The 18444-nt window shown below is 33.7% G+C and overlaps 2 protein-coding genes and 1 pseudogene across 2 annotated transcripts; 2 read left to right on the forward strand and 1 right to left on the reverse strand.

The window, feature by feature from the left end:
* Positions 1-332: 332 nt before the first annotated feature.
* On the reverse strand, positions 333-2156 carry LOC149527253 (uncharacterized; annotated as a pseudogene).
* A 1046-nt stretch (positions 2157-3202) lies between these two features.
* On the forward strand, positions 3203-5184 carry LOC110415033 (Pentatricopeptide repeat (PPR) superfamily protein). The gene is given in 10 exon segments (XM_021426506.2): positions 3203-4307; positions 4310-4400; positions 4402-4435; positions 4437-4465; positions 4467-4577; positions 4579-4608; positions 4610-4759; positions 4761-4851; positions 4853-5030; positions 5033-5184. Coding segments are annotated over 10 exon segments (1854 nt in total). The 5' UTR covers positions 3203-3301; the 3' UTR covers positions 5167-5184.
* A 2780-nt stretch (positions 5185-7964) lies between these two features.
* LOC110415034 (CMP-sialic acid transporter 2-like) lies at positions 7965-17797 on the forward strand. The gene is made up of 17 exons (XM_021426507.1): positions 7965-8100; positions 8250-8293; positions 8432-8593; positions 8705-8821; positions 10323-10379; positions 11495-11572; positions 11800-11844; positions 12195-12254; positions 12404-12526; positions 13684-13761; positions 14029-14098; positions 14363-14470; positions 15002-15135; positions 15346-15425; positions 16282-16330; positions 16430-16495; positions 17383-17797. The coding sequence occupies exons 3-16, from the start codon at positions 8438-8440 to the stop codon at positions 16478-16480; spliced, it is 1206 nt and encodes a 401-aa protein (XP_021282182.1). The 5' UTR covers positions 7965-8100; positions 8250-8293; positions 8432-8437; the 3' UTR covers positions 16481-16495; positions 17383-17797.
* Positions 17798-18444: the final 647 nt, after the last annotated feature.

Genomic DNA, 18444 nt, shown 5'->3' on the forward strand with positions numbered 1-18444 from the left:
TAAAATACAGAAACTCAATACAATTCCCATTGTTTTTATCATATTAACGAGACATGGCAAGTCCCTTTAACAATTACTATTTCTATCAAGCCCAGAGCTCTTTTCTCAATGGCTTAAACCATATCCTATAAAAAAAAAATACTATACCAATCAAGAGCAGCTTTGAGGCTACATATACCAATTATGGGCTACCAATCATGGCTGTAAGTTGTATTTGATCTTAAAGTAAATTAAATTGCCTCTGAAAACTACATTGAAAAGCAGATATCTTTACCAACGAAAACCGTGAATTGTAATTAACAAGACCTGTGAGCTCTTCGATCAAACGCCAATCAGGTTTGGTAAACCCAATGGAAGATTAAGTTGCATTCAGTACATTGAAGGGCTTGTCCATTGTAAAGCTTGTTGCAGACATTACATGCAGGGCAATTCCAAATATTCTTGACAAAAGTGATCGGGTGTGGTGAGAAATTTTCAATGTTCTGCCAAGCTTGATAATGGCATATCTCCCAGATACATTCCGGATGAACAGTATTATCACAGTTACCACATAGTAAACCAGCAGTTTGGATGTCTTTTCCTCTCACAATATCACAATAACATTGATCAGATGAACCACATCATAAGTTAGAGTGAGAGGGTCATTGTCGTACTTGTACCAAGCTATTTGCGGTAGTGTGAGACACCTGAATTCCAAGATAAACTCACAACCCTGCGTACATTTGTATGCGAATAGACTTTCGTTGTTACAACCACTGCAATTCTCATGACAGTTATGATCGAGAAAAAGTAGGTGTTCATGACTTGGATGCCTAAAAGTGTCTGACAATAAACTACATTGAATCCATGGTGACCACGATCACAAGCACAGCAAGGCACAATTTCATCATTCTTCGTGAAGGCGAGCAGTGCTTGTGAGTGGGTGTCGCTTCTCTTCTATGAAGAAAAATCTGCACTGCTCACAACCATAGAATGGAGTTGAGATAGGCCTCACACACCATCACAATTGATATTCTTTAACCTCACCACTAAAAGGGGGAATTAAATTGTGATCGTGGAAAGCATGTTTGATCTCTGTTGCTATTTCATCTCCCTTTAGACACTTTGTTTGAATAACATCAGTGATCCAGTTTATAGATTCTCCCTCAGACCTCTCCTCTTCATTAAATTTTGGATTCTATCAGTTGCACAATTCACATGTGCAATATAATTGCATTTAGAATCAGGACAATAATAACTTCCATATCCTGTATTCACTTCTTTACAACAAATTTTGCATTCCCACTTTTCAGATTGATTTTCTGAAAGAAAATAAGAATGAAAAAGTCGGTGATGATGTCGCTATATCGTGATGATGCGGGGCAATGAAATGCAATCTTTGAACAACAAAGTTGCATGTAGTGCACAAACTCACAAATGAATGACATTGGTCTTTGACAGAAAGGCCATGGGTGTTTATTATTGACTGTTGTAATTTCAGGCAATGAAGAAACTTCAAGAGTAGGGCCGAACTCACAAACGTTGCAAAGTAAACAAATCCCTCCCAATGTATCTTGCACAAATAGCAAGAACAACTCTCCAAGTGAGTAGGTGGATTGCGCAAGAGAGTAAGCGGATGTCTACGATGGTGAAAGTTATTAATCTCAAGGGGTAGTTCCGCACATTCTTTATGAAGGTACCCCTTCCTGCAATTCAAACATTTGTAAAATGGGCTTGATGATATTTCTTTCATACATCCCAAGCAATCACATCTAATAATCCTGTTATGCTTGTCAATAAGATCGATGGATGCTCGTGGTTAGGGTGTTCTGCTTTATCAAAGGTTCCAAAACAGAGCACATTAATGTCTGATCGAAGTTACAATATGCACAATGATAAACAAATCCCGACAAAATCCGGCCACAAAGATCGCAACGAACCCAGCAGCTAAATATGGTGTTTGGCAGAAGAATAAGAGGAGTGTAGAGTCTAAGATATGCTAACCTCCGGGGATAAGTCTAACTCGGCACATGTCTTGTGAAGATAAAACTTGCAACCGCTGCAGCAGTAGCATGGACTCTCTACTCGTTCCTCACATGCAAAGCAACGAGCTCCTCCTTCTTCTTCTACTACCCTTGCACAACTCCATTCTTGGATGAACACCAGCGGATGGTCATGGCTAAAATGTTTAAGATCCATCTCTCTTTTCACAATGGCCCTAACAGTCTTCTCGGATAAGATTAGTCCTAAGCCTAAGAGCAAAGTTTTTTAAAGAAAGAATAGTATTGCTGCAATTCTCCAATCTCTGGGGCCTCTGCTCCTGTCCTAGTGGCTCATTGGTTTTTAGGCAAGTGGTATAATTTGTTTAATGGTAATTACTGATAATGGTTGCTTTACGAATATTTTCTTCATTAACGACAAATTTTGCAAACTTTTTGACCAAGTTTGCAGAGAGACACAAAGGATTCAGCTACATAAAATATAAAAAATGAACCTTGTGAATTGGAAAGATCTAATTTCCTAACCTGCATCTCCACTTGCTTATTAGAAAAAACAAACAAGCAATCAAAACAAGACAAAAATAAACAAACAAACAAACACTGGGTTAGTAAGATCCAATAATTTGGTAACCTTCCTGTTCTTTTCGCTGTTAGCAAGTACTAATACTATTTTTCTAATTATAATTTTTTTTTGTATGTGAATATATTGATTAGGATTTATATAATGCAGAGTTCATGTATTTTGATTAAACGCTCGTTTCAGTCTTTAAATTAACTTGTTGACCCAAAAAAAGTCCTACGTTCATAGTTGATCATATATTTTTTGTTTGAACATTAAAATAGTATAAGATATGGTTTCGATTAAATCATAGAGAACATTATTGTATTTGTAATCTTAAGTACTGTTTCTCTGTTTGATTTCTTTACTTTATGCTTTCAAGTTAATCTAAGCAAAACTCTATTTAGCATTGGGCTAAAAAATACAGAAACACTAGTTATCCCATTAGTTTTTTTTTTTGAAAGATGAATTTTTATTAATGATAAGTTGAAATGCTGTGTGGAGTCTTTAATGTTGAGATTTGGAAACTCCAGAAGTAACTATTTAAAGAGTATTTGGCAGCATCTCAACACGTATAATCTAAAAAACAAGCAGAATGTGCAAGCCCAGGTAGATCCTGAAAAAGGCTTTGGAAAATTAGGGAGCAAAGATAGAGAGAGTAAAAACACCTCTGTTCCGCAATCTTCGTTTAAATATTGTCATGCAGCACAGACCAACCTTATTCTTTGGTTGTGTCTGATCATCTTGGTATTGGTATTGGACAATGAATATTAGTAGCAATAGCAGTAGCAGCAGCAAAGTGTTAAACACATTAAGGCTGAAGAACCCAAAACTTCTGTTACTAGAATCCTGCAAGAACTTGTCTCAGCTGAAAATCATCCATGGTCATATGATAAGAACCCATATCATTTTTGACATCTTCGCTGCCAGTCGTCTTATGTCCCTATGCACTGACCCTTCCTTTGGAACAACCTTATTAGATTACGCTTGCAAGGTCTTTTCCCAAGTTGAAACCCCTAATCTATTCATCTACAACGCCTTGATCAAAGGGTTTTCAGCTAGTCAAAACCCACATCAGTCTTTCCATTTTTACACCCAATTATTACGTGCAAACATTCTTCCTGATAATCTCAGCTTCCCATTTTTAGTCAGGGCATGCGCCCAGTTAGAGTCCCTTGATATGGGAATTCAAGCCCATGGACAAATAATGAAGCATGGCTTCGAAAACAATGTTTATGTACAGAATTCTTTAGTTCACATGTATTCTGCATGTGGGGATATAAAGGCAGCAAATGCAATTTTTCAACGAATGGCTTGTTTAAATGTGGTTTCTTGGACTTCAATGATAGCTGGATTTAATAAAGTTGGGGATGTCGAGATGGCGCGTAAGTTGTTTGATACAATGCCGGAGAAGAACTTGGTTACTTGGAGTATAATGATTAGTGGATATGCCAAGAATAGTTATTTTTGAAAAGCTATTGAATTGTTTCAGGTTCTTCAGGAAGAAGGAGTTAAAGCTAATGAGACGGTTATGGTTAGTGTGATTTCTTCTTGTGCTCATTTAGGTGCAATTGAATTAGGTGAAAAAGCTCATGAGTACATTGTTACGAATAATTTGAGTTTGAATATGATTCTTGGGACAGCTTTAGTAGATATGTATGCAAGATGTGGGAGTATTGAGAAAGCTATTCGGGTTTTCGAGGAACTACCCGAAAGAGATGTTCTTAGCTGGACAGCTCTTATTGCTGGATTGGCAATGCATGGTTATGCAGGAGGGCACTGTGGTTCTTTTCGGAGATGGTAAAGTCAGGGTTAAAGCCGAGAGATATTTCGTTTACAGCTGTGTTATCTGCTTGTAGCCATGGGGATTGGTAGGAAAGGTCTAGAGTTGTTTGAGAGGCATGAAAAGGGATTTTGGTATTGAGCTAGGTTGGACATTATGGTTGCGTGGTTGATTTGCTAGGTCGAGCAGGGAAGTTAGCAGAAGCTGAGAAGTTTGTGCTTGAAATGCCTGTAAAGCCTAATGCTCCCATTTGGGGGGCTTCTTGGAGCTTGCCGTATTCATAGAACCTGAAATTGCTGAAAGAGTAGGAAAGATCCTGATCCCTCTGCTGCCAGAACATAGTGGCTATTATGTGCTGCTCTCAAACATTTATGCACGCACAAACAGGTGGGAAATGTTGAAGTATGAGCAGATGATGAAGGAGAAAGGAGTCAAAAAACACCGGTTACAGTTTGATCGAGGTAGACGGGAAAGTCCATAACTTTACAATGGGAGACAATCGCACCTGAATAGACATGATAGAAAGAAACATGGGAAGAGATTCTTAAGAAGATAAGACTGGCAGGTTATAGTGGGAATGCATCCGATGCATTGTTTGACATTGACGAGGAAGAAAAAGAAAGTGCTCTACACAGACACAGTGAAAAGCTCGCTATTGCTTTTGGGATTATGAGAACAAAGGCTCCGATGCCAATCCGAATAGTGAAGAATTGCGGGTATGTGAGGATTGCCACACAGCTACCAAGCTGATTTCCAAGGTTTTTGAGCGTGAGTTGATTGTGAGAGACAGGAACCGGTTCCATCATTTTAGACATGGTACTTGTTCTTGTATGGATTACTGGTGAAAACACACACTATCTGTGATATGAACATCTTCCTCCTACTCCCCTTGAATTTTTTTGATCTTGCTCTTTCGAAAAACAAACCATTCTTTTTAGAATTTACCAATCAAAGTTTCGAGAAATTTATCATTTATTTTATCGTGCATTCGTATCCAGTACTTGCTCCGGTAGTCTTTCCTTGGCCGGAGCTTGGTTAGCCAGTCTCCCATCGGTCATTGATAGGAACAAGATTCACTCCAAGTCTGTGGTTCAACCTCCGGAAAACACTGTAAATGAGGTATAGCCTCGTAAGATAGGACAAAATGAATAGAGAAGGTGAAGGAGATGCCATAGCAACGTACTAGCAGGTCCGACCGGCCAGACTTGACTTGGCATTCAAGCTATTCCAGGCACGTTTCTTTTTCTTCCATTTCCTCATTTTCAATCAATTGAAGCTGTCTAGTGAGTTACTAATTATGAGTTCCGGTTAATAATTGCTTGCAGATTACTGACCCTAATTACTTTGTTTCTTATCCTTCATTTTTAACTTCTTTCACCACGCTAAAAAAATTGCCACGTGGCATCTTAAAATCCACGTCATAATATTTTATTGTTAAAATGCCCATCAAAATTTCACTTAAGCACTAATCAATGTCTAAATGTCCCGTCAACATGATTAATGTCAAATTAATAAATGAAAAACTCGGATGCTACTATGTTCATTTTTTTCGTATGAGAAAAAGACTGAATCTAGAATTTGACCAAAAATTAGTCATATGTCAATTATATCATGTGAACATAATATTGTTGTGATAAGTTAATTTGGTACATGAACAGATAAAATTAACCATGTCTCAATTATATCATATGAACATAATATTATCATGATAAATTAATGTGGTACATAAATAAGTAAAATTCAAAAAAATTTCCAAAATTCTTGTAAAAAACACTATCTAAAAATGAAATTCAGCTCCATAAACTTGTACAAATTGTAGTTTCGTAAGTCAAATTAAAAATAATATTACTAAGTTTGTTTTAATAGCATTAAAAACTAATATTTGCATGTGATAAATAACTTTTACTTAAAATTTTGAAAATTATTTAATATTTAAATATATGGAATATAAATTTTTGAAAATTTAATTATGTGAATAGTAATTACATGGACTAAAATTACAAATTAGTGTAATTTTTCATTTTGAAAAAAACCGATGATAAAAGTTAGTAAATACAATTAATAGGACTAACTACGGTTATGTGAAAGTAACTCTTAAGAAATACATATTTGAATCCTTAGTTTTATTAATGTTAATCTACTAATTAATATCTTCAAAATTTTTAAATGAATAATAATGTTTTTTTTTTCATGGCATGGTTTCCAAATCAAATATAAACCAAGACAACTATGCAAATAGTCATGAGAATAATATATAGAAGGTAGTGAACATTTATAATATATATATATATATAGATAAAGAGATACAAGGCTGAGGTGTTGCGAATATTATACTTTTGTATCAAGATATAATATTTTTAATGCACAATGCCCAAAAAAGTTTATAAAGTATATAAGAAAATTTAAATTAGTTTTTTTTGTTATTAGATTCAATTAAATTTTTATATTTTTATTTTAAATTAAATAAATTTTTATGACAAATTATTGTTTAATTGCTGTTAATCAAAATGTTTATTATTATTTTATGTGTATGTAGCGTTGATGTGAAGAGTGAAAAATATAATATAGTCGTATCATTATATCATGTCATCATCTACTATGATATGACATTATATATTAATATGTCATGTTTATATTACATGGTACAAAATAATAAATAATATTTTGATTAAAGCAACTATTAGTTATACGAGTTTATTTGATTTAAAATAAAAATATAAAAAATTATTTAATTTTGAATAAAAATTAAGAGTTTGATTAAATATAATAAAAAATATAAATTTTTTTAAATGTTTTAAATAATTTAAAATTTTTTAAATATTATGTTTATTTTAAAAATATGCCAGTATCAATAATATATAAGATAACTATACCTGTTTGATACTTATCCAGAAAAATTTAAATAATCAAACTTTTCTATAAAAGGTATATATGAAAAACTAAACAAAATGATTTGAAAAATAAGAACAATAAAAATGCTTAATGCAAATATTTATGGTACGATATTTGAAAAAGTTTATGAATTATTAAAAAAATTTTAAAAAATTTTTATTTTTTTATTATGATCAATTAAGTGATTATATTTTTATTTTAAATTAAATTAATTTTTTATGATTAATAGTTAATTAATTATCATTAAATAAAATATTAATGATAATTTTATATTTACGTATTAATATGACGATGACGTAGAGAGTAAAAAATGTCAAGTATTTATGTAATTATATCATTTCATCATTATTTATGATATGTCAATTTTTATTATATTATTATAATAAATAAAATTTTTTATTAAAAATAATTAAATAATTATTAATTATGAAAATTTATTTAATTTAAAATAAAAATATAAAAATTTAATAAAACATGATAAAAAATAAAAAAATTTCTGAAATATTTTAAATATTTATTTAGATACTATTTTATTAAAAAAAAAGTAAATAGAGATATATTTCATTAGTGTTGTATATTACTACACTTCTATTACTTCATCCGATTTTTATGTAAAATTTTAAATTACTAGAACTAGGTTTGATAAAATAAGGCAGTAAGTAGTCTGTTTTGGTCAAATCATACCTGGGGTTTCGCTGTAGTTATGGAAATACATACAAAATCTTTGATTTTGTTTCCAAAGCAAGCAGGAATATGAATGGAAAGTCCCAACCCACCTGACCTCTTTGTTTTTATTGCTTTAAAAACCGACAGTATCTTTCTTATATAAATTCAAACTAAATTATTCAAACAAAAACAGAGCACAACTTCTCAGCCAGTGTGTGACGGTACATCGCACCTTCCTTCTCTTTCTTTCCATCGTTCCCCAGTTTTCTTCTTCTTCTTCTTCTGCTTTTTCACCAATCAATTTCGTTTTTGTTTTATCAAATTCTGATCGCCGTTTCGATTTCTCTCCCTCCCTCCCTCCATTCTCAAGATCTGCTTCCATCCTCTCCTTTAGATTCCCGTGATTCTGCTCAGGTAAATTTCTCTCTTTTTAGTCCCCAAATTTCACTCAAATTCTCAAATTCCCGCTTCGCGAGATCTTAATTTGGTTTTAAATTTTGATTTCACGTGTTTATAAGAATGCAGTTGATTTTTTTTTTCTGGTTTGGGCAGGTGGGGATGATAGAATGCAGCGTTTGCCATTCGAAAATAGCATCGCCGAACAGCAAATCCGTTTATAGGGCTTACGATAGGCATCGCAACCATGTCTCCTCCAAAACCCGTTTCCTCAATGTGCTTTTGGTCGGTGGTGACTGCGTTTTGGTCGGTTTACAGGTCAATTCCTTTCTTCTTTAACTATCAAACTTTGTGTAAACCAGCGACGTAACCCTGCCTTCACATTCTAACACCCTTTTATTTATTTATATATGTTTTATACAATTGCAGCCTATTTTGGTTTACATGTCAAAGGTGGATGGGGGTTTCAACTTTAGTCCCATTAGCGTTAACTTTCTCACCGAGGTGGCCAAAGTTATTTTTGCCATCGTTATGCTCTTGTTCCAGGTACTTTAAGCATTTTCTTAACTCGGAAACTTTAACATATAAGGAAGGAATACCTTTAACATATGAGGAAGGAAGTTTATCTATATACCGGCACTGGAGTTAAAGAACTCCGCAAACAGGTTTACTTGCTTGTCATGTGTGTTTTAACTATAAATAAATAAGTCAACATTGAATGATGTAGTTAAGTTAACTAGGCACGTGACAAGCGGGGAGGTTTAAAACTTCATCTTCTGTGTTTATGCTAATAATCGTATGAGGTATATTCTTTTGCTAAGTATTACTGCCATTTGTTCTTTCTTTTGAGTCTTAAATTATCATAAGGTTTGCAAGGTATGTATCATTGGGTCCTAGTGACGCTGTATTCACAATTCTCCATTAAATCAAGTTTGGTATCCAGTGCATGAACTGTCTTGTCCTTGTGCAGTTGTATTTTGAATTAAATCTTAGTTATACCTGTTGGATTTTAAGGTTCATTTATCTTTATTTATTATAATAGGTTAGATAAGCGAAAGAAAAGATAACTGTCTCTCTGTTACGGATTAGTAAATAATTGGAGAAAACCGAGCTGAGCGTGTCCAATCTAAAGATGCCCTTTGATGGGCCAATTATTGAACTTGGTTTGCATGGCAAAGGAATTGCATATATAATGTAAAGGTACCAGAAGCACCATAAGATGATGAACATATCCCACTAAACGTGAGACACCCAAACATTTAATAGCTCAAAGTTGCTTTCTGTGTGAAAACTGCAGAAATAGTTTCAAAATAGCTCTAATAAGGGCACTTGAAAAGGCTTAAAGGAGGGTTACAAAATTGCTTGATTTGATAATATTGATAGTTTATATACCACACTCATGTTAGGCTGGTGTTATAGAAGGACATAATGTCAAGTGGGAGAATTTGGTCAGAATAGCTTTGTAGGTTCTGAGTTAGTGGTTTTGTTAACCATGTTTTGTCTCTTTTAGTTAATTTTGTTTCAAATTCCTCTTGCATTGATTGATCAATTTTTTTTATAAGCTGTTTTATATCTGATTCAGATATTCTAGTAGGCCTGTAAACCAATAGAATTCGTTTTTTTGAGTTCTAGTGGAGATTTCATCTTTTCTGGTTTGTTGTTTTTAGATACTGCATAACATGCAGGAAGAAATAGGTTATGTTCATTGCCAATTATTATCAGATAATCTAGAGGTGGCAAGTATGGAAATGGACCTGGTGCCTTAGTGTTGATTGGAAATTCGAGGGATTGCTAAATAAAAATGATCATGCTTATTGACCTACAGCCTCAGGAAACATTCCTAAGCTTTCCCTGTACTAAGCTCAATGGGCCTGCTAATGGTATTCAGCAGGAATAGGAGAAATGGCATTTCAAATGATGAATGAAAGTCTGTTAATTATTTATTATTAAACGTTATAGGAGATTCTTTTGATTAAATTCTTTCATTAGCATTTAATTATTGTTCTTATTTAACTCTCTCTCTCTCTCTCTCTCTCTCTCTCTAAAGGCTCGGCATAAGAAAGTTGGGGAGAAATCTCTTCTCTCAATTTCTACATTAGTGCAGGTGAGAAATTTATTCCACAAATCTGTGATTTTGATTGCAATTTGTCATTAGTGTCTGTATTAATAATTTCACTAATTCTTCATAACATTAATAATCTCGATGGTTTTAATGGTGCATCCTTCTTATAAGCTTCTCATAAAGAATGGCAATAGTCCAATCTTGAAATTAGAAATATATGCTGCAACATGTAATCAAAACTTGTAGCCTATACAAAGGCCAACTGTTAGACTCACTGGTAGTTTAAATGTTAATTCTTGAAGTTTGTTTTATTGATATGGATGATTTCTTATTGATCACCAAAACTGTAAAACTGATTAAGAAATTGCAGTAAGTATATATGCTTTCTGGTGGATAACAAAAGTAATTGAGATACCAACATGATAGTTCATTGTGATCTTAATTAACACTTAGGATATTTAGGGCAGAGAAGGTGATGAAAGGCGTTAGAGGAATTTCAATTGTTAAGTAGCTATGCTGAAACTAGAGATGCAGCAAGTAAGCCGAATGTTTTTTAGTTGCTCACATAGATTTGGCTTTCTGTGTTGATTTTCTTGGTTTTGTGCTGTAAAATTGGCAAGACACATTGTTGTGTACTGTGCAATTTTAATGGGACTAATGGTAGATGAGCTGTGAGTTTTGTTTTATTTTCTTTGGAGTGAGCGATACATTGTTGACATTCTTTGGTTTTTGAGTGGCAGTTTTCTTTATGCTTTGCATCCTCTGGTGTGTGGGTGTGTTTATATTCCCTTAACCATAAAAAATTCTTCGTTTGGTTTCTGAATGGGTTGTATGTTAACTCTTTATGTATATCAAGGGTTTTCTGAAAAATATGCTGTCATTTATGTCACCTTATTTGGTTGAGAAAATTGTGTTTTGATTGCTTTCTGTAAACTCAATTATTTTTACTACTATTTGTGCTGTGTCCTATTGCTTTAGGAAACTGTCTTTATGTGACATTAAGTCCTTTTGAACTTTTTTAGCTTGTTATTCTCCTTGATATTTAGACGTTTGTTTTGCTCAGATTCCACTTTTCTGAAATGATGTGAGATGTAGTCATTCATCTACAACATCTTTCTGACCTCAAGATGCCTTTCTCTTTGTTCTCAACTTTACAGGCTGCTCGAAATAATCTGCTTCTTGCTGTTCCAGCTCTACTTTATGCTATTAATAATTACCTAAAGTTTATTATGCAGGTGGTGTTTTCTTATGATCTTGCTGTTTCTATCTTTTATGTTACCTGTATAATTTCAATTACTTATGCATGAACTGATTCTATAGAATTGTGGGAAACACCTTTTAACTATGTGCAATATTCCTGTTAAACAATTATCCACTGCTAAAATTTCTTATTGGTATTCCTTGGCTTGGTGTTTCATAATAGTAGTTAATTTCTAATAATTATGCTGTTATTTGCATGCAGCTTTATTTCAATCCTGCAACAGTGAAGATGCTAAGCAACCTGAAGGTAGCACGAAACATTATGTTTAAGGCTTATTTAAATAGAATACGTTCTAATCAATCTCCTTTGTGCTTTAACAAAATTCATTTTTGGTTAGTTATGTGCTTTAAATCTTCTTTTCCTTTTTGGGTATTCATCACATTGTTCTTACCACCTCAGTCAATGGGTATGATGAATCTCAAAAACTATTAGTTTATCATTCCATCTAAAGCTTAAACCCATTGGTCAAAACTAACTTTATGCTGCTGTCCTTCATGGAAAGATTAAGCACTCTGCACAAATCCTGCTGTTGCTTTTCAGTTTTTCAGTGAGAATTATTGGCGAACCTGTTTTTATCTGCTGTCTAATGTCTGCAGGTTTTGGTAATAGCTATCTTGTTAAAGATGATCATGAAACGGCGATTTTCTATTATTCAGGTTAGTTTGAGCAAATAAATGTTCTCATTGCACTGTATCACATTCAATTCTCCAAAAATTGAAAGACAATATGTGGGCTTTTAGGACAACTAATTGGTTGCAGTTTATCTATATTCTGTATGTTTAGTGATGATCTGTATTTGTGACAGTGGGAAGCTCTCGCTCTGTTGCTTATTGGAATTAGTATAAACCAGTTGTGGTCTTCACCAGAGGGTACTACTTCATTCGGTCTTCCAGTTGCAGCAGGCGCATACTTGTACACAATAATTTTTGTAAGTACAGTTGCAAACTCAATCTGTATGGCAAGCTTTTGAATTGTCTCTATTACAAAGAATTATATCTCGAAATGATCTTATTCAGACAGTAGGACTTCTGGAATGGCTTTTTTGGCCTCCTTGTTCATCAATGTAGAGAATGCTTGTTCACAGATTATAGTTTAGCTGAACATAGTATAAGCAGTTTTTTAGCAATTGACAAGTAGGGGTGCCCGCATGTTGCAGCAGGTAATATTATGTTTGGAAGAGAATTTTTTAAATATTTATCAAAATTAAAAATAGTAATGAAATTAAGTAAGGAATATTTAATGATTAGTTAGGTCAAAACTATTATATAAAGGGGTTGTTTTGGTCTTTTAAAGCGATTAAGTTAGAAGTGATGAACTGACAAATAAACTGATAAATGCAATTTTTATAAGTTTACATCTTTAAACTAGTAGATAATGGTATCATTCACAACACACCATAATGTACAAATCCGTTGACTATCTTTTAGAAATTTCTAGATAATTAATACACTTAGGATGGTCTGAAGTTGACTAAATTCACAAATGAATTCTCATAATTTGTAATGCTTGCTTTCGAAATCAGCTATCTAAATACATCTAATATGATCAAATCATCAACCATACTCAAATACTATGATGGTGTCAAAATTATCCCCACTCCCTAGTAATAATTAATATTTTAATAAAATAATAAAAAAGAATAAAATGATAAATGAAAAGTAAATTTAGATAGTTTAGGATTTCATGGATATAAAAAAATTAACTATTACAAACATAAGTTAAGAAAAGGTTTTTAGTAAACTAATGTTACAAGAAGTACTAGAGCACCTTAAGAGTAAAAAAACCTGGTGAAGGAAAGCTCACAATGAGTCAAAAGACTTAGAATAGACAAACTGTGAAAAATAATTTTGAGGACTGCACTGTTGTGGTAATTGTGCCTTCCTCTTACAAAGACGCTGCTATTACAATAGTGTCAATAACCTTTAGTTATAGGTATAATATTAATGTATCTAATATGCTAGAGAACGTGACACATGAAAACTAAGTTTTTTTTTTTTGTGAAAGATATATAAAATGTATTTTTTTAATGAGTATGCTATGAAGTGTAAATTTTTTTTGAAAACTAAGTGTATGACATTTATATAGGTTACTGTTCCATCCCTGGCATCAGTCTTTAACGAGTATGCTATGAAGAGCCAATTTGAAACAAGCATTTACCATCAGGTGAGTTTCTAAGGATATTATTTGTCGTACTCATGTGACTGTGATGACCTAGCCTGGTGGCATAACTGATGGCACATTTATCATGGGTTGCATTGATTTTATTAACAACTAGGGAAAAAAAAAAAAACTCTGAAGGACTCTTATATGGCACAGATTTTGAAAGAATTCAAGTAATTTTCTGAAGTATAGCTGAATGGTTATACAATTCTGGTCTTTGACCTTTCTTTTGAATCTTACATTTATGTGTGGTTGCTATATGTGTTCCAGAACTTATTTCTTTATGGATATGGTGCCATGTTCAATTTCCTAGCCATCCTCGGAACTGCAATTTTCAAAGGTAGGACATAAACTTTAAGCTGAGAATTTACTGTTGATGGTATGAAGCTTCTAATAAGCTCTGAATGTTTGGTGGAAATTATGATATGATTATCAACAGCGCTTCATTGATCATGTTTGGCCACTAGTTCTTGGTTATCTCACAAATTCTTATATATATTTTTACTGATATTTTGGCATTTAGAAGTAGTATAAATAGCTCTAAGCACATGCATAATTCATTTGTTGACTAGCTGCTTTAATTGCTTGACGTCCTTGCTTTTAGGTCCCAGTAGCTTGGATATCCTGCAGGGACATTCAAAGGCTACCATGTTTTTAATATGCAACAATGCAGCCCAAGGGATCTTATCATCTTTCTTCTTCAAATATGCAGGTAAATTTCAGTTCTCTATTTTGTTAATTTTTTTACTGTGAGTTGGTAGAAGAAACAGGCAAAGAAGATGAAGGGATTGTGGGAAAACCCTGAAATTAACAGGACCTGGGATGAATATTTCGGTGTAATTTTAATTCTAAAATATATTTAAAAAATTGAAATTTTAAATATTTTAATAATATATTTAATTTAAATGGGTGGACCAGCCTGAGCCTAGCTTTAAGAGGTGTCAACTGGGCCTGGCACCAGCCCATGGACACCTCCAGACCTACAAATTTATCTTACAAATTATGCTGTTGCTTATCTTGCTGAAATTTAGTCAAACCAGTTTCCCATATTTTAGTATCTTTCATTAAATATCTCTTGTTCTTTTTTTTTTTGGTTGAGTGGCTGCTTTTTTTTCTCATAGATCCTTGCTTTATTAGTGATGTTATATTTTGACATCATAGTTTGTTGTTTCTTTTATTGTCTAATAAGCTTCTATATCATTTGTATTTTGTATTCTCTAAAAATAATTTCTTGTTCTTGCAGATACAATCTTGAAAAAGTACTCCTCAACTATTGCCACAATTTTTACTGGCATAGCATCTGCTGTTTTGTTTGGTCACACCCTGACTATAAACTTTGTTTTAGGAATCTCAGTTGTGATTATCTCCATGCATCAGGTAATTTTAGCTTCTTTAGGTGCTCATATATGCACATGCTGACACAGATTTCCTCTTCTCTATAATTTCTGTCTGTGGGCAGTGAAGAGCACACAGAAGCCTGGACCTATATATATTTTTTCATTTCCTTTCCTATTTGCTTTCTTTGCTTGCCACTTTGATGATAGGGAGAGACTGCTTATGTTGTGTTATATATTTTCTTCTCCTCAGTTTTTTTCAGCACTTTCAAAGGTTAAAGATGAACAACAAGGTGGTAGTTTTGAAATGGTGGATAGCCAAGACAGCCGGAGGTATGCCTTACTCCTGTATGCAATTGTTTGTGGACCTTGAGTAAGCATTCTGTGCTTAGATAGGATCCTATCGGGGCACTAACAGCATTAGATTTTCATCGACGTCCTTCATTTTGGATCCTATCATCATTTATTCATGATTTTTCAATTTGTGACATAAGCCATTAAGATAACTAAGACTAGGCGTGTCGTTGTGTTGAGGTGAACTAAAATATGATACTTCATCTATTTGTCTTAGTTTATCATATAAGTGGCAAACGTACTTTCAGTCAATAATCATATTCGGACCAAAAACAAAGTTGTCAAATTTGTTTAATTATAATACATTCCGATCATCTGAAACAACAGATATTTTTTTTTTGAAATGTGAAACAACAGATATTTAGCATGGAGCTAACATATCAAGCATAATACATTTGTTGCTGAGCTCATGCCCGATTTAGTGGGTGGCATCAAGCCTTTACTATCATTTCTCAATTTAAAAAAATATGTCCTATCGATCGGCACAATTATCAGAGAATTTATTCGGAGAGATGATTGGAGTGTCATTAAGGGAACAACTATTTTGAAGTTCATGAATGATTATGATAATCTAAAGAAAATATATAGTACCCTATTTTCTTGAAAAAATCTCTTTGGAAGGTTGTTCGTTGGCATTTCTATAAACATTTTATACATGCAATGAGGACTAGAGAGGCCTCCAGTTTAAGTTCATTTCATTCATTTCTAGTGAAAGCCGGTGTGTGTTTTTGTGCTTGTCAGCACCATAACATTTTGATTTATCTTCACTTCTCCTAGTATTTTAGTTGTTCGATTCACTGCAGACAAAGATGCTAACTTGCCAATATCTTATCAGGTCTAAGGATGCATCATTCCTAAATATGACCGCTGGAGCAAATGAAGATGTGAGAGTTTTCACCAGCTGTTTTTTGTTGAAATATACTGACCATTCTGTTGAATGTTGATTTGCTATGGTGTTTAATAGTGAATGTTTTTTTTTTCAGGCTAGTCATCGTGTTAATGAGGAGGAAAAAAGACCGCTTCTTCCAGTTTAGGTTCTCATGTATTGGGTATGGATCTACAATATCGATTACTTTTCTTTACTTCTTTATCTGGCTAGAACTTATTATTTCTTTTTGACTTGGGAAAATAATGTGAGGTTTCAAATAAAAGAAAACGATCCTTGTAATCAATTCTGCTTGTGCCTACACGGAATCTGGAGATATTCAAAACTTTTAGGATTTCACTAATTTTAGAAGATAGAGGTGGCATTTGGGCAGGTTGGGTTCAGGTGGGCTCATGAAATTTCAGGTCACTACAGGTTCAAGTTCCTTTTTGTTGCAAATTACTATGGTTTAGGTCATTGACTTTTTTCAACAAATTCAAGTTGATTTGAGTTCAGGTCATCTTCTATGATAATCTATATCATATTTTATCATTTCTTTAATTAAGTTACAATATTCAATGAAAAAATAGTATATATTGTGCTTAATTTAAATTTTAAGTTCAGGTCACTTCCAGTTAGTGTTGATTCTGGTTTGGTTTAGATTGAAATCGGTTTGGGTTGCGTTAGGGTTCAAGTTTGGGCAGTTTTTATGGGTCGGGTTAAGTTTTCTCAGCTGTAGGCAGGTATTTTCGATACCTTGTTTAGAAATTTATTTCATATATACTTAGTTAGTTGTCTGACATAGTGTAGCACTCTTGGCTTGTTAACCTGGCAAAAGCGTGCTTGTGTATAAGAAGCTTCTCCTCTTTATCATAAGAGGAATATTAGATGCAACTCGGGTTTGTTACTCTTATGAGGCTTTAACACATTAGTTGTGGCTGGGCCGAGCTGGGCAAAGATCAAGAAGATGGATTAATTACTCAGTTTCATGATCATTTAGGTGATTTTGTTTATTGTGTCCTTTTGAAATGCCTTTCCAGTATATAATTCTTGTTAATGGTCTAATTTCAGGCAGGAACACATTTTGGAGCATACATTCTTTTAGGTGGACTCATTTACAGAAGATAATACAGCTTTTGTAACTGAATAGAATAAAAAAAAAATACCATCTAATGACTCACAATTCATTACTTCTTTTTGGGATACCCTTCCTCATCTCATGCTTTGGAGCAGTTGCCCCATCACAGCATAGCTTATGAAACCAGTGGGCTGGCTCATCAGCAGCAAGCTGAAGATCTGCTATAGAAGAAAAGTTTCAATTCTTATACCGGAATTATAGATTTCTTCTTTTTCTTTCTTCTACATCGGGTAAAGGAGTAATTATTTTCTTTCCTTATGTTGTACATGATGCCCTGTAAATGTCTCAGGGATCATTTGTGAACATGCCAAGAATTCTATATGTAGTTTTGCACTGATTTCATTGATACCCAATGGACTCACTACCCTCCTTAATAAGTAATGGTAACTGCTAGACCAAGCCTGAATTGTTTTTGCTTGGTCATATCCTGGTCAGGGCAAGCAAAGGTCAAGATACCTTGTCCAATCATTGTTCAATGGCATGCCTTACCTGTAAATGTTATTCCATTGCCAGACTACTACTAGAAATGCCTTGTGATGGCCACGTACACCTTTCATATACGCAAGGAATTGAGTTTCAGCCGAAAAGAGAGGAGCAGCAAAAGAGAATCTCTTCCCCCCTAAAATTGCGGTGCTAATTCGATGGGTTTTCTCAACGTGACAAGGGTAGGTTTTGGGGTTAGGTTTTAGGGTTAGGTTTTAATGCCATTCCTACCCACAAAACATGAGCACAGGCTAGGATGCAGGCTAACGCTGTCTTTTCGTCCACTCTTTATTGAAATTCTGACTTCGAAAAGTGTTCACTGTTTTAGTGCATGCCACATGAATGTTCGCATGAGCCACGCAGATTTCCTCATCCTTCCTCACTGACATGTGTCACGGTCTGAATTAACTTATAAAGTATTATTAAGATTAGACTATTACTTCGTTGCTTAATTATATACATTTACTGGCTGATCTATATCAACTAAATCATGTAGTCATCAATTTGCTATT

This window comes from Theobroma umbraticum, unplaced genomic scaffold (assembly GCF_002168275.2).
Source record: "Theobroma umbraticum cultivar Fairchild unplaced genomic scaffold, ASM216827v3 scaffold_147.0, whole genome shotgun sequence".
Classification (NCBI taxonomy): domain Eukaryota; kingdom Viridiplantae; phylum Streptophyta; class Magnoliopsida; order Malvales; family Malvaceae; genus Theobroma; species Theobroma umbraticum.

Coding starts and splice junctions, on each gene's coding strand:
- LOC110415034 (XM_021426507.1), top strand. CDS start 8,438: ATGATAGAATGCAGCGTTTGCCATTCGAAAATAGCATCGCCGAACAGC. Junction 12,527..13,683: donor ACTTGTACACAATAATTTTT/GTAAGTACAGTT, acceptor ACATTTATATAG/GTTACTGTTCCATCCCTGGC. Junction 16,331..16,429: donor CCGCTGGAGCAAATGAAGAT/GTGAGAGTTTTC, acceptor TTTTTTTTTCAG/GCTAGTCATCGTGTTAATGA.